Source organism: Chionomys nivalis, chromosome 2 (genome assembly GCF_950005125.1).
Source record: "Chionomys nivalis chromosome 2, mChiNiv1.1, whole genome shotgun sequence".
Classification (NCBI taxonomy): domain Eukaryota; kingdom Metazoa; phylum Chordata; class Mammalia; order Rodentia; family Cricetidae; genus Chionomys; species Chionomys nivalis.
Genome location: NC_080087.1, coordinates 16715072 through 16732020, shown reverse-complemented (window position 1 = coordinate 16732020; position 16949 = coordinate 16715072). Strand labels below are relative to the sequence as shown.

At 40.7% G+C, this 16949-nt stretch overlaps 1 protein-coding gene across 22 annotated transcripts in view; it reads right to left on the bottom strand.

The window, feature by feature from the left end:
- The window catches only part of Syne1 (spectrin repeat containing nuclear envelope protein 1), a 471855-nt gene that overhangs the window by 393894 nt on the left and 61012 nt on the right, over positions 1-16949 (bottom strand). For 14 of the 22 annotated variants that reach the window (XM_057763194.1, XM_057763204.1, XM_057763211.1 and 11 more), the window contains exon 1: positions 9059-9147. The exons of 6 other annotated variants lie outside the window; for them this stretch is intronic. In XM_057763194.1, the coding sequence (XP_057619177.1) occupies positions 9059-9146 (88 nt within the window). In that variant the 5' untranslated portion in view covers position 9147. Of the gene's footprint in view, positions 1-9058; positions 9148-10433; positions 10545-16949 lie in introns of those variants that run through there. 2 more of the 22 variants (XM_057763201.1, XM_057763203.1) reach the window with 2 other exon arrangements.

Here is a 16949-nt window from a genome sequence, read left to right as displayed (position 1 = left end):
TTAGCCAATGACCTTCCTCCATCAGCTTTCTCCCCAGATTGTTCCCCAGCCACCTAACCTCCTTCTTGTCATACTGTATTAGATAGGTATCCTTAAAAAAACTATCCATATTTGCTTATAGTTAACCAGACAAGCATGCTCTGTGACCAGATGTGACTGTTTTTTTAAAATTTATTTGTTTATTTTTGAGACAGGGACTCACTGTAGCCCCACCTTACTGACTTAGAGCTTGCTATGTAGACAAGATTGGTCTCAAACTCAGAATCACTTGATTGGCCTCCTGAGTGCTGGCATTAAAGACTTGTGCTACCATGCTCAGCCTGTCAATGTTTTAAGCCACAAAACTGTGGAAGAGTTTGTTATGTAACAAAGATTAACTAAAATAGTTTACTTATGTGACAGACTCATTAACACACATGTGTAGTGTGTGTGTGTGTGTGTGTGTGTGTGTTCTTTCTGTGATGAAAAGATTCCAAGTTTAATTCTTTGGGTTCACCTTCTGGGATTTTGGTGTTCTGGTGAATGAATAACAAGGGAAAAAATACCAAGGAACAGAAATAAATTACTGTGCATAAGACCCAGATGAACTAATGGCAAAGCTGGACAGAGGCAGGGGAGCAAAGATTCACAGACTCCCAGAGAAAGTGATGCCCTTGAGGGAAAGGGAACAGAGCACACTTTTGGGACCCTGAACGCCCTGAATACTTTCCAAGTATTTGCCAGTAAACACAAACTTTTCTTAAGACTTTGAGAATCAGAATTCTATTTCTTTGGTATGTGAAGCCAGCAGCCCTGTTTTTCATCCCAGAGTCTAAGAATTGTCACATGGCACCCACGACATTTATTATGTGTGGCCCTCAACTGGAATAAAAGGCATTTACACTTCTTCAGAGAAAAGTATTCATATTGGATCAGATAAAAATAAGATTACAAATAGTTTTGATTAGGGTTCTCACTACTGTGCTTCCTCAGGAGGGTGGTGTTTCGGGAGGTCCTTCCGCTCCTCCAGCCAATAGCCGCTGAGATACCAGCCCATTGGGGCGTGGTCTCTCTCCCTTTAAAAAAGCAGCCACTTCTCTCCTCGCTCTCTCTTACTTCCTGCTCTGCTTCCAGCGACTAGACTCCCTTCCTGATTGCGCAGAGGGCTGTTGTCTGGGATGGTGATCTCTAAGTTTTTTCCCCTTTAAATAAATAACTATTATATTAATCATAATTCCAAACTAGTGTGGGATTGTTTGTGACTTACGCCTTCGCCTTCATCTGGCACCCAACGTGGGGCTCGAACCCACGACCCTGGGATTAAGAGTCCCATGCTCTACCGACTGAGCTAGTCTGGCACTGTGTGTTAGCAGGGGAGCTTTGGGGAAGACTACTCCTGCAGCGGAGGGTTTCTTCTATTCAGCTACACAAGAATGCCATGAAGACAGCTGATTCTGCTGCGTTTCCAGCTAGCACGGAGGCCACAGAAGAGCTAGACTATCATGTCACATGCCAAAAAGTCATTTTGCAAACAGATGAACAGCACGTGATTTTGTGAAAAAGCCACAACCATGGACTCCCATCCTCTGGTCAGAAGGAAGTAGAATATTGGAAGTTTCCTGAAATACCTTCATACAAACACATCAGTGTTAATACACTAGCATGTTAGAGTTCAGGCTAGTGAAACGGCTCAGTGGGTAGTAACAGTTGCTTGTCTCCAGGCTCAGTCTTCAGATCCACATGCTAGAAGTACATACTACATGCATACATACATGCACACATAGTACAACTCAAAAGAGTTGTACATACATTGAGTTGTACTATGATTCTACACTCTACATGTGTGCAGTAACACAGGTGCCCCCACAATACATACACACAATAAATAGATATGAAGAACTATCTGTGGATCAGAATACAGTGTTTTATTTGGTGTAGATGAGGAAGGGGGAATGTGGTGGATCACCACATTTTAAAAACAAACAAATATTATTCTCCCAAGAAAGCATAACTTTTCTGTAATGTGTGTGTTCAATATTTGGCTTTTGTTATTTTTCCCTCATTAAACTTTACCTTTTATCTTAATCGGGTTCAAGTTTATAATCTTGCATTTTCATCTTTTGAGACTCTATATTTTGCATTATTGCTAATGCAATTTTTACTTCATATCAAGCTTCTTTTATCTCCAGACATCTTAATATCTTTTACCATTTTGAAATATAAGTAAATAACATGATATGTTTGACTTTTATTTTATGGTGTCCATCCCTTCAAGATGCAAAAAAAAAACATTACAGTGTTAACACTCACTGGGGATAAGATGAGGTGCCTGATCTACAGAGTGAGTTCCAAGACTGCCTCCATAGCTACTGAGAAATCCTGTCTCAAAAAGAAAAAAAGAAAAAAAGAAAGGAAAGAAAAAATCTAAGACACAAAAAGAGTAAAGTTAAAATACAGAGTCAAACTGTAGTTTTATGAGACATGTTGAAAATTACAGTCTCAAAAAGCTTCTTTCCAGCGTGTGAGCTCAGGAAACTGAAAGTCGTCACTGGGTGATCAGTCATGTAATAACCAACATGACCACCAGAGGGCACTGTAGCTCCCAGCTGCTTCAGGAGCTTGGTGCCATCCTGACCCTTCTGCTGGTGAGCATCTTCCACTGTTATACACAACCCCATGCCACGTCTTCTCACAGGGACTTCCCTGACAGATAGCATCAGCTGTTACTAGTGGATATTTTGGGTCCCAGCCCAACACCATGCATGAGTAAGCTTATATGCGATGTACTTGTGTTTATATTTAAGCAATATCATTCAGTTAGGGCCTATGTGGCTGACATGATGTTGCAGATAGTCATCACTTCCCTTCTCTGATTTAAACATTGCAACAGCTCAATGAGGCGATGTCAATACCTGCCCATCCTAATCAGTCACCCATTGTAGCTCTTCCTCCTAACTTGGAAGAAAAGCCTATGTTAGAGACACCATGAGGACAGCTGAGCCCTTCCTACCTCCAGCCCAGCTGCATAGTTTGGGATACTGGGGCTAGCAAGGTAAATCAACTTGCCCAAGGAGGCACCGATGCCACCAAATGACAAGCCATACGCATTTGTCTAGTGCCCAAAGCTGGGCTTTCAATCACTTTGCTCCACTCTCATGTACTAATTTCCCAGAGCAGTTTCCAAAATATTTTCAGATAAAACGTCTGACCAACAATAGGCAAGATAGATACTATTCTAATCTTAGAGATAGGTGATCCCAGGTCCAAAGTAGTGTCTCAGCAAGTACAGGCCTAAATCTAGGGAAATCCTTCTATCATCGTGGCCCCCATTTCCCACATAAGCAACGATTTGATTAGAACACACCTGAGGGGTAGATCTGACTGCTTATCTAAGCCCCATGTATTCCAGCATCTTTCCGAGCTACAAAAAGTGCCCTTCCCCATGACATTTTGACCTCCTCCCTTACTCCTCTCACTTTTTCCATCCTGGTTCTCAGTCTCTCATTGCTGCCCTGGGCCCCTCATCAGGAAACAGAGTACAACCAGATGTTCTCAGAAGCGGGCTTACGTAGGCGCCTGCAGCGTCGTTTCCCGTCCATACATAGCCACCTTTGCAGCTGCCCCGTAATCATGCGTATCTACGGAAACTCTCTGGAGAGAGGGTTTAGCGGATGTGCTCTCAGTCACAACTTTAGGGGTACGAGGGAAGCAGGACTGGGGGGAAGGAGAGGCCGAACTGAGATGCGATTTTATCTCTGAAGTCCAGGTAGTCTTGAGTAACGTTCTCAATAGAAGCAAAGAACAGAGACTTCAACTGTTGATCAGCTGCAGGATCCGGGCTCTCGGGAGGGGAGAGACTGCTCAGAGGTGGAGGGCAAGTGCTGAAGCAGGACTTATCTGGTATCTTCAGGATGATGGAGAATGAGTGTTCTGCTGGAGGGCACAGCCCAGCCTGTCCAGCGGAGCGCCTGCTGTGTTCGTGGCAGTGGTAGTTATTAAGTCTAAAGGACAAAGAGGGCCGCAGCTATCATTTGTCGCACGTCGCATTAGCGACATTACATTCAAAGGGAATCAAGTATTGCCCCCAGGTGTGCTAGACACCCAGAGTCAAGCCCTTTATCACCACGACACGCTGCCCCTTCCACTTATTTCAATGCACCTAAGGCCCTCTTTGTATGTCTTGGATTCAAGACTGTGAACACATTGGTTGGTGCAAGAAAAAGGAGATCGCAGCTGTCAGTTAGGAGACTGCCAGTTACATCAAGTTGTCCGAATATTTTTTTCTTACCGATTCACACACTTCCTAGGTCGAACCAGCCAGGCCTGCTGTGCCTTTCCACACTCGGAGACAGCCAGTGCAGCTTCTGACTTCTCTCACCACAAAACGCCAACAACTGCTCTTTCTTTTGGCTCTCTCCTTGGCCACCATGTCGGCCACCCTTCCACGGTTGGTGTTTCTATGCAGGAGATGCCTATGTCTCAGTTGATAAATGTGGTCATCCAGGAGCCCACAAAAATTAAGAACTGAGAACTTACTAAGGAGGGATGTGTAATGTGCTTTTTTAAAAAAAAAATGTGTGTAGGGGTCTGTGATGTGTGTTGTGTGTTGTGTATGGTATGTGTGAGAGCAGGTGACCTGCTGAGGTCGGAGCTATCAGATCCCTTGATCTGGAGTTACGAACAGTTGGGAGCCTGCATATGGATGCCGGGAACCAATCTCTGGTCCTCTGGACAAGCACCGAGTGCTTTGAACCCCGGAAACATTTCCCTCTCCCATCTATCTTGGTTTGCTTTTGGGGGTTGGTGTTTTGAGGCCAGGTCTCAGTATGTAGCCTTGGCTGGCCTAGAACTTACTACATAGGTCAAGCTGGCCTCCAACTCATAATGATTCTCCTGTCTCTGCCTCCCATGTGCTAGGATTAAAGATGTGCCCCACCATGCCCAGTCTTAGTCCTACTTTTACTATTTGTAATTAATTTTAATTACATGGAAGTAAGTTTATCTACATGTGGGTAAGTGCACATGGGTGAGAGTGTGCGTGGATGTCAGAGGTGTGGGCTCGCCCTACAGCTAGAGTTACAGGTAGTCGTAAGCTGCCCAACGTGGGTGCTGGGGATTGACTTCTGATCCTCTACAAGAGCAAAGGGCTGGTGTTGTGGGGACTCCTTCAGCCAATAACCTTTAAGATACTGGTTCATTTGGGGTGTGGTCTCATGTACTGTAAGTGCAGACAAAAAGCATGTGTGGTCCCTTTACTATGGGAGTCGGCTCCCAGTTCCCAGTGCATGCAGAGAACTGTGGATCACCACCCCTACTCTAAGTTTGTCCCCAAATAAATAAGTCTTTGTTCTACGCCATTCCCGGCTACTGTGAACTCTTTGATACTGCTACAGCCTCTTTTACCCACTGAGCCATCCTCTCAGCCCCTAAGAAGACCACCGAATGAGAACAAAGCTTTTGCCTGGAACTTACTTCCTCTAGTTTTCTATAGGCTCATCATTCTCTGTTGTCTTAAACCAGCTATCTTTCAAATTCCCTGAGTATAGGTGATGGACATTCCACCGATGCAGATGGGGGATGAGAGAAGAAAGCAATAGAATAAGAAATCACAAAAAGGTATAATTTACAACATATCCATTCCATATCAAAGAAACTGTATTGTATTCTTTTGTTATCAGACTCGGTTGTACTTTTTGTTACAGTCTTTATATCTATGTTCTTCCTTGTCAGGAGCCATTTCAGGCTTCTCCTTTCTCACATCTCACAGGGCCTTGAAGTAAAAGTCTTGAGACAGAAAACTTAAAGTTAGCCAAAACATTACATGCTAACCGTGGAGACTCAAGCTCTGGAAAGCACCACAGAGTGTCTTCATTGCTTGCTGCTTATCACTAACAGCAGGTGTTCTAGCCACTGACCTTGCAACTGCCCTGCTTAGCTGCCAAACTGCCCCGCTTAGTTGCCTAGCTACTGAGCCCCTCCTTCCCTTCCCCCTTCCCCCTTCATCCTTCTCCCTTTCCTCAGTTCCCCCTGCCCGAGCTCCTTACTGAGGAGTATTTAAGACATGAAACTTGCTTCAATAAACGGATGCCTTGACGAAGAATACTGCTTGGCGTCCGTTTCTCTTTCCTCCCATGTCTTTTAGATAGTGCCTCTTCAAGACCCTGGAGTAACTTAGGACCTGCTGGGCGGGTCGCTTCCTTTTGCCAAAGCATAAGAGAATTTTTTAAATCACATCCTCTCAGCCCCACCCCAGTATTTTAATACTATTGATTTTAGAAGGCACATCATTTCATGGAAATTCTGAATGATTAGAACCAAAGAAATCTTAACCAAAATTCTGCAAAATATAAACAAACTCACATCACTTGATAAATGTGTGACTAAGGCTGTAGGATATGATTAAATTGCATGGCTTACGTGGGTGAAATTTTTAGAGACTAAATAAACTAAAAGACTGTTAAAATTTGGTATTTTTGGTATAACCAATTAGTATATTCCAAATTTTAACCCGTTCATTATTAGATATTGCATTTTATTTAAAAGTCATAAATCTGCATCAGAAACGGCTCGTTCCGGTGGCCTGGATCGGAGCAGCAGAGGACTAGCGTGTGCACGTTTGTTTCCCAGTTAGAGGAACTGACTCTCATTCTTTTTCATGCACCGTGAATTAGTACTGAGCAGTTTCTTGTGATGCCACAATCCCAGCTTCAGGACTATTCCAGTGGACCCAGGTCCTGTCCTACTTCAGCTGAGCCGGGCTTTCATGGACACAGATGATGGCCTTCCCTAATACTAGGACAGCTGCTGTGGGCTCAGAGTTCAGAATACTCTCTGTGGACTCCATTGTCAGGTTCATCACAGTGGACAATATCTCCAGCCCATTGCAGTGGTACAAGAAAGACCTTGGGTACCCAAGCAATAGATCCATATATTCCATGATCCAACCACCAGTTGATCCTGCTTTAAGACACCAGAAAAAGCCTTTAGTTGGTCTGCCAACAATCTTTGGACAGAATGACTGGTGGGTAAATGCTTTTGTTTGCAAACACTGGAAGAGGTGCCAAAGACTTCAAATTCTTAGTCACCAAGAGAAACCCAGAAGATTCACAAATAACCTTATGATACCATCAAAGGAGCAAAATAAAGCAATAGTAAGCCACTCTACATGGAGATAGATGAACTACCTGGCAAAGAATTCAAAGTATTTTTAAGGAAGAGATAAGAACTGTTCCAGATAAAAGCTGAGGGAGTTAATCACTCCTAAGTCTACCTTAAAGAAATGCTAAATGTGTTGTTTAAATAGAAATAGAAAATTATTATAGTATGAAAATATGTGTAAGAAATTTACTGTAAAGCTAGCAATATTGACAAATTTAGAAACACTCAGTACTGTGATGGCCATGCAAATAACTTTTAAGCAAAGCAAAAGCTAAGAACAAAAATATTTAAGATAACTACGATTATGATAATGTGATAATAATGAAATAAAAGATGCAAATTGTGATGTCAATAACAAGACATGGGAGAAATTAAAACAGATATTTAAACATACAGTCAAAGGTACAGCTTTAGGGTGTTTCATATAAATCTTATCATAACCATGAGAAAAAAGATAAATAGAGTTTATAGAATTTTTTAAACAAAATATAAAGGTGAAAGCAAGCATGTCCTTGCAAACAATCATCAACTCACAAGAGACAGAAGACAGAAAGAACAGAAAAGTGGGATGGTCTGCAAGGCGTTCAGAAAACAAGAAGTTTCCACTTCCATTCAGAAGTGGAAAACACAAGCCCTTATTTACTAATAACTTTAAACACATATAGGTTAATTACTTAATTAAAATACATAGAATTCTGGGGATAGAGTTAAAAGATTCTACACTAGATTAACTTAATAGCACATATAGGCTGGAGTGAAGAAATGGATTAGTGGATTCCAAGGAAATTGTGAATAAAAATGATCAAGGGTTACAATATATGTATCAAACAATGTATATTTTAAGTCAGAAATGTCACATATTATATAATGACAAGTATTCATTAATAGACAGGATATAACATAACGTGTATGTATAGGTGCCTCAACATTGAAGTACTTAAATATATACAACAAATACTAACAAATGAAGGTTGACATAGATTACATTATAATAATAGCAGCCGCATTCTATATATCACTTTCGAGACTAGACAGACCATCATGACAGAAAAATAAAGAGTGGTAGACTTGAAGAACACCTTAAACTATAAAAAAAGAACTTTTAAAATGCATAGATAACTGACAAAGAGCAAACTGGATGAATCGTACTTACTAATTTCACATTGTCTTATAAAGCTACAATCATCAAATTATACAGTCCTGAAATATAAACGGACACAAGCAAGGGACAGGATAGAAAACATGGGGAAAAAATCATGCAAAACACAGTGAGTTAATTTTCACCAAGGTACTAAGAATCCACAATGAAGAAGGTATCTCTTCATTAAAAGATGATATGAAAACAAGGTATATACATGGAAAAGATAGATTGGTTTGTACCTTAAATTACATACAAAAATCCAACTTAAATGGAATAGGGATTTAAATATTTCAAACACCAAAGGCCAAAAAAACAAAACAAAACAAAAAAAACCTACCAGAAGGATACATTAGGTAAAAAGCTTCTTGACATTAGTCTGAGCAATAATTTTGTGAAAAGCACTTCCCCACACCAAAAGCTAGATGGGATTATATCAAATGGCAAAGCTGAACAATCCACAGAGCAAAGAGTCTCCCTATGGGCAGGGAGAAGACATCCATAGAGCATATAACTAATATGGAGTTAATATCTAAGATATGCAAAAAACCAACTCCAGAGCAAGAAGCACATAAGCTCATGGTAAAGGGGCAAAGAGTCTCCCCAAATATTATTCAAAAGAGGACATACAGGTAAAAAATGTAATGAAAACGTTTCAACATCAAACCATTAAAGGGTACAAATAAAAAACACAATGAAATGTTGACAACACAAATGAAGGGTGACCGTTACCAAATAGCTAAAGAGAAGTGTCAAGAAATAGTATAGAGGAAAGAAACTGACACTTCCTTGTGGGTGGAAATGTAGCACAGAACAGCCATGACGGGGAACAGTGCAGAAGCTCCTCATGAAGATGATACCTGAACGCCATATGATTGGACCTTCTCAGTGCTAAGATACATCCTAAGGTGATGAAATCAGTGTGTTACAGAAATGGCATCCTCTCCGATGTTCATGCAGTGTTTTTATGTAAGTCTGAAACCAATTTAATTGTTTATTAGTGGATAAATGGATAGATAAATGGATAAAAGACAAATTATTGATAGATGATAAGTAAATAGAAAGTAGATTATAGATAATAGAGAGGTGGAGAGATGACAGCTAGAGCTATCTAGCTAGATAATAGAGAGATAGATAGACAGATGATAGAGTCCGCATTATTCAGACTTTATAAAAGGTAAACTATCATTCATGATATTCTGGAAGATACAGAACAGTGTCATAGAGAGCAAAAGAAGTCAAATACAAAAAGACAAAGACTATATAATTTCACTCATGTTTGGAATCTGTAGAAGCTGAATTCAAAGGAGCAAAAAGAGGAATATAGATTGTCAAAACTGGGGGTTGAGGAACATGGAGATACGCTGTCATAAATACCAAAAAAATGAACAAGACCTGCCAATCACCTGCAGAAATGGTGAGCACAGAGAGAAATTAACTTTAGATGCTTGAAATTGGCTTAGTAGATTTTAAATATTTTCAGCGCACACACAGTAACTTTGGAAAGCGATGATACATTAATTATGTTGATATTGATAATCACAGTGTATATTGCTCAAAATATCAAGTTGCATCTATCATTCACATACAATTTATTTGACAGTTGTAACTCAATAAACTCAGAAAAAAAGAAATTAGGAAAAAATTAAAGATATAATGAAATAATTCCACTATATTCTCATGAAGACATGAAATGCAACAAACCACTTAAAAGTTAAAATCATTGTATAAGAAATAAAAAGAAGATAGATCCACAGAGAGACGAGGGCAGTTTTTGTTCTGAGAGTCAGGTCTCGGTAGCATCATTGTTTATCAGTTTGAGGTATTCCTCAGCTCTGCCAAAATGACCAACCTTCATGCACTGATGTCTTGGATTTTAGATGCCATTGAAGAATCATGAAAATTTTTGCTATTCAGGTTTTTATTACATACCAAACCTGCATGTAATAAAAGTTTTCCAAATCCATAAATACACGATTACCATTCATTTTGCTTCTATTTATTTTAGGCTCAGATGCAATAATAAGAAAAACACACTCAAACTTTCTGGGTTGTTTTAAGGTCCACTCCAAGCATTCTTTACATTTTTGGTAACTGAGTCAAGATGAAGTAGGAAACAAGCATTCACACGCATCCAAACAGCCACAGCACACTGTACCTTTGATCGCACCTGGAGTCCTGTAGTTTGCTTTCCTCATATTCTTCTGTTTTACTGACTTTTGAGAGTTGGAGCAACTCAATCAGTATCTAAACCAAACACAGCTTTCACTAAGGGAACGTCAGCTTACTTAGCAGCCCTCTCCCTCCAGGGTCACTATAGCAACCGTCTGTCAGTGCAGGCATTCTCTTCCCTCATTCCTCAGCCCTACCCCCTGTGCGCACACCAAATGCATCACTCCTGGGCCAGCGTTTCCGCAGGAGCTGTTCGCACATCAATTTGTGAAAAATGCTTTAGCAGCATTTTGGGTGTACCAAAAAAGAGTCATTTTCCATTGTATAATTCAGAACTTGGTTGTTTTTATGCTGCGCTCTTATTGCTAATTTGATTACGGCAGTAACTGCACATACGGCTGAAAGAATCAAATCACCATGCTGTTCACCTTGGACAACACAGGGTTGTGTCAATTAAATCCTAACAAAGATAGAGAAAACAAAACGTGAATAACTTCTACAGGTTTTGTTTGTTTTAAAATAATCATTTATATTAAATAAGAACACCCAAAATTCTTACTTTAGAAATATGTTCTCAATTTTAATTTTACACCATGGAAGGAAAAAACTACATGGATTTGTATTGTAGAATATCACAATGCTGTTTAATTAATTAATATTTACATGGGTATAATAGTGTTTGGTCTTAATTTGTTAGGTAAACTTCCTGATTTTTCTACAAACATATACTATTGACACTCACATTAAAACTACTATTAACGTATTTGCATAGCAAGGCATCAGGATAAAAATTATTATATATTTAAAAACATATTAGAGCAAAAATAGAGATTTCACATTATTTGAACAAAGAAAGTGTCAGTTAAGAAAAAAGTCATAGGGGCTGGAGAGATGGCTCAGAGGTTAAGAGCATTGCCTGCTCTTCCAAAGGTCCTGAGTTCAATTCCCAGCAACCACATGGTGGCTCACAACCATCTGTAATGGGGTCTGGTGCCCTTTTCTGGCCTGCAGGCATACACACAGACAGAATATTGTATACATAATAAATAAATAAATAAATAAATATTAAAAAAAAAGAAAGAAAAAAGTCATATAAGAGGCAAGTATTTGGAGTGAAAAGGCTCTGGTGGTGTTTAAAAGTTCCATATATTTCCCAAGGCAGTTCAAGGCCAGGTCACCAAATAAAATGCATTCCCAGATCTTTCTAGGACTCAAATAAAATAATCTCTTGACCTGAAACTTCCATACAAAACAGGAATCGACCAGAACCATTCTTATGTCTGCTAATCTGATGCCAAAACAAAAATGAATCAATTTATATTATTTTCCCATGTATAATAGTGATACTTATTGTTAATATCAAGCTTATAAGTATCGTGGAGTTCTGGAAATAAAATATGTTGACCATCACAATGACTCATAGGAATACAACAGCTAGTCTTCGTTCAAGCAGATGGAAGCCTCACATTTTCCCAGCAGTAGACCTGGGGCTTTGGGAAGGTCACACATCTGACTTGGACTTGTAGTCATGTCCTTTACTATGAGACTTCAAGAAGCTGAATAGACTACATGCCTCAGTTTACCCATTTGGAGGAGAGATGTGCAAATAACATCACAAGCCTTACTGAACCACAACAAAGATTTTACTTAGTGTTTTAACATTTGATTATTTTTGAGATTTACGTATGTTTTATTTTATTCACGTGGGCCATTTTCCTGCATTATAGGTCTATGCAGCACATGCATGCAGGGCTTGTAGGAGGCAGATGAGCGTGTGAGATTCCCTTAGAGCTGGAGTACAAACACTTGTCAGTCACCATGTGGGAGCTGGGTCCTCTACAAGAGCGGAAGTGTTCTTAACTGCCGAGCTAACTCTGCAATCCCTTGCCTAATGCTTTATAGAAATTCTTTGTACAGTTTTTCACCTTGACCCTGTTCCTTAGTCACTGTTATTCCTTATTATTCCAGACTTCAGTTTATATAATATCTGTCACTAGAGAAACACAGACCCCTACTTTCTAAGAACTTGCTAGTGGACTATGATTGAGCAAAGGCAGGCAAGCTCAGCCATCTCTATAGGTCAGAGGGAACCAGAGTATTTAAGTGACTCTTTTTCCTCTACTTTCTTCGTAACACCAAGAATGGGGGCTTTTGGGGAAGTTTAGACATCCCAGCATACATGTCCTGAGCAAATCTGAACCATTATTCTTCCTTTATCTTAATGTGCTCAGAGCAAAGAAACTGAGCAATCACAAAGCCATCCTGAACCCTTAAGGGCAATGCACCCCATCTCGCATGCAACCCTTAGGGGGCATCATTTGTCCTCTGGGGTAGCCCATTTAATAGCAGCAAGAAGATGGACTGTAATACATCCCTTGTTCGCTATCAGGGTTAGTTCATCTTCTCCGCTATGTCTCTGCCTATTCAATTTCAACATCATCAACATTGACTCTTCAACTTTATCATTTTTTTCAGCCTCACCCATCTTTAAAGAGACAAAGGACAAGGATACGGAAATCTAAATCACTCTGATGCTCCTTGATAGCCATTCCATTGCCCCAGTGAAGTCATGTCTCAGAGACTGAAAGACTGTTGGAGAATATTTCACTCCTTCCCAATTTCTCGTTTAAGCTTCATCTTCATTTGGTAAGTAGCTACTTAGTGCTGTAGAAGGGCTGTGGGAATGAAAAGCTGTATTTTAAAGGCTTGCTGTCTAGGTGTCATGGGGACTTTCTGGTAGGAGGAGACATGGGGCAAGGAGAAAAAGGAAGATATGGAATCTGTATTCAGCATCCCTGAATGCCAAATTTTCCAAAAGCTTTAGAAAGATTTTTTTCCTTCAATGAACACAAGTACATCGTGTGTGTGTGGTGGGAATTAATCAAATGGAGCCCATTTCCTCACCAACTTGTCTTCCGACACTGAACACAGAGGTATACTTGTGAATTGTAAACAAAGCATCTCTACCCATGACGAAAAGTAGTAGAAAGGAGCTTGGAAGGACCCAGGGTTGGAGGAGGCTGCTGGTTTGTTTTATAATAACCTGCTCCTTCTTCTTTAACTCTATTGAGCAGCCAACTTGTCCTTCCCTTTTATCTTCGGTTTGCTGGCTTCAAGGGTGGTGTTTCTTTTCAGGGAGACATGATAGCAACTTCAGGACTCTGTCACCATTTAGAAAATAACAGCAGCAGGGGGCAGGGCTGGAAGGAGGCAAAGGGGGAGACAGGAAGATTGGGGAGCAGCAAAGTACAGATTCCGAGGCCATTTCAGTCCAACCTACCACCTTTCAAATGGCATAAAAGCATGCAGAAAGTAGAAAGTTGGCAGCAAATCTCAGGCTTATGGTGCTGCTGATAAGGCTTAGCGGAGCCCTTCAAGGATGTGTGGATGCCAAATAGACAGAGGGAGGAAGAGAAACCACAGTGGAACTTCCAGAAAGGTGTCTTTGGAGTACCACTCCAAGATGAACCCCACTACCAATGATGGCCACGGGAGGGATTCTCATCACTTAAGAGTATAATCTCAGAGGTCAAAAAGCACTGCCCAATGCTCTGTTATGCGCCTCACAAGGAAGTATCCTTTATCTTTCCAACATATTATTTTAAACATTGACTTTTAAAGTTTATTTTTAGAGTATATACCATAAAATTTTGACACATACACCCATGTATAGAGTAAAATAATCAGTAGTTAGGAATTACTTACCTTTTATGCATATTAAAAGGACCTGAAATCTACTCCGAAAATTTCAGTGTATTAATATGTTATTATTAGTAGTATCATCATCGTTATTATTTGGTTTAAGACAGTGTTTCTCTATATACTTCTAGCTGTCCTGAAGCTTGCTCTGTAGAACAGGCTGACTTGGAACTCACAGAGATCCACCCGCCTCTGCCTCCTAAGTGCTGGAATTAAAGGTGTGCATGGCCACTGCCCAGCTGAGTTAATATATTATTAGCAATTGTCAACAAACTGGATCTTAGATCTCTAGACTACCCCTCCTAGTGTCCCACATAACTACAGCTTAGCACCTATGGCCCAAACTTTCCTGGGTTACCTTCTACACATGCCCGTGGTAGCCACTGTTCTATTATTTCTACAAACTGGTTACCAGAGTTCAGAAATTTATGCAACATTTCTTCTATATCTGGCAATTTCATTTAGTTTAATGTTCTTCAGGTTCACCCATGTTGTTGAAAGTAGCTGACTTTCTTTTATTTTTTTTTTTTATTATGTATACAATATTCTGTCTGTGTGTTTGTCTGAAGGCCAGAAGAGGGCGCCAGACCTCTTTACAGATGGTTGTGAGCCACCATGTGGTTGCTGGGAATTGAACTCAGGACCTTTGGAAGAGCAGGCAATGCTCTTAACCACTGAGCCATCTCTCCAGCCCGCTGACTTTCTTTTATAAAAGCTGAATAATAGTAGCAAGTACACATATGTATATATATATACATATATATATATATGTATATATGTTTACAATATCATGATACCCCTTATTCATTAAGCCATATGAATGGAATGTTTGGCATTAACTTTTTAATCATGCTATTTAATGAAGCACATCCCTAGCAAAATAGCACAAACTTGAACACCATTTCCTTAACCTATTACTGCTAGAATTTTCATAGTCGTGGCAGAAAAGTACTTTGTTGGATGAATCTACCGGCTGCTCTGAAGTCAGTGCCCAGGGGAGAGGACTGGAAAGCTTCTATGGTCACTTTTGTCTCCATCCTCATTCAAACTCTCTACCAGCTGCTGAAGCAAAGGCAACAGAAAAAGATAAGAGAATGAAAGTGTATGTTTAATGTCATGATGACGTTAGCTCCAAACAGGGAACTGTTATCTGAAGGGCAGCTAGTTATTACAGCAGAAAAATTGGCATTTATTGATATTTGTGTGAGGGTATCAAATCCAAAATATAAAATGTGATCATTAAAGCAAAAAGAGTTTACTTGGTGCTCTATGAAGATAAGAAGAGAAGCAAGATCCCCTGCCCCCCACATACACACACACACATGCACCTTCATGTACACACACACACACCATGATGTTTATCTCAGATATACCACACATACACACACACACACAATATACACCATGATGTTTATCTCAGATCCCCCCCACACACACCATGATGTTTATCTCAGATCCACCCCACACATACACCATGATGTTTATCTCAGATCCCCCCGCCACACACCATGATGTTTATCTCAGATCCCCCCCCCCATACACCATGATGTTTATCTCAGATCCCCCCCACACACACACCATGATGTTTATCTCAGATCCCCCCCCCCACTCACACACCATGATGTTTATCTCAGAGTTGAAAAGTGCAAAAGTGGGATGGTTATATTACATTTCTTCTACCAAATATTAAAGTACATGAAAATGTGTATTTATTCCTTAGCACTTTCTGATAGCAGAGGAAGGACACGGCACGGAACAGAATGGAATGCAGAGTCCAGAAGGACATTTTGCTCTGTCTTAACCAGGAAGATCATTAAAGACTGGTGCTGGCATGAGGGATGAGGTTAGGGTGGAGCTGTGGGGGAGAGAGTACTGAAAGAGTTGTCTAGAAAGGGGGTCATTTCAGGGCCAGGTAGAAACCTGGTATAAGGGAAACTCCCAGGAATTTACAAGGATGACCCCAGAAAAGACTCCTAGCAAAAGGGGATCCATAGCCTGAACTGGTCACCTACTGTGACCAGGCAAGACTGCCAGTGGAGGGACTGGGTCACCAACAAAGCCACATAACCTTCGGCCTATAGCCTATCCTGCCTATGGCATGTGCTGGAATAAGGGGTGACGCAGAGATTGTGGGAGTGGCCAACTAATGACTAGTCCAGCCTGAGACCCAGGCCAGGAGAGTGAGCCCACTCATGACACTGCCCGGAGTTCCAGGATCTAGAGACTGGATGGCTTAGAGACCTAGGAGAGAACAAAACATGAGTGGAGAAAAAAAAATACGAGCGTAACACCTGGTAATAATACCTAATGATATTCTGCTATAATCATAGATTAGTGCCTAGTCCAGCTGTCATCAGAGAGGCTCCATCCAGCAACTGGTGGAAACAGATGCAGAAATCCATAGTCAAATACTAGGCCAAGCTCAGGGAATTTTGCTGAAGAGAGGAGGGGATATTGTAGGAACCAGAGGGGTCAAGGGCATCGTAAGAAAACCCACAGAGCCAACTAACCTGGGCTCATAGGGGCTCACACAGTCTGAATCAACAACCAGGGAGCCTGCATGGGTCTGACGTCAGCCTTCTGTATATATGTGACAGTTGTGTAGCTTGGTCTTCTTGTGGGGCTCTTAACAGTGGGAGCAGAGGATGTGTCTGATTCTTTTCCTGGCTTTTGGGACCCTAATCCTCAGACTGACTTGCCTTGCCCAGCCTTAGTCTTTACTACAACTGGATAGGGCAGGTTTTGTAGAAATCCATGGGAGGCCTGATCTTTTCTGAATAAAAACCAAAGAGAGGTGAATGGA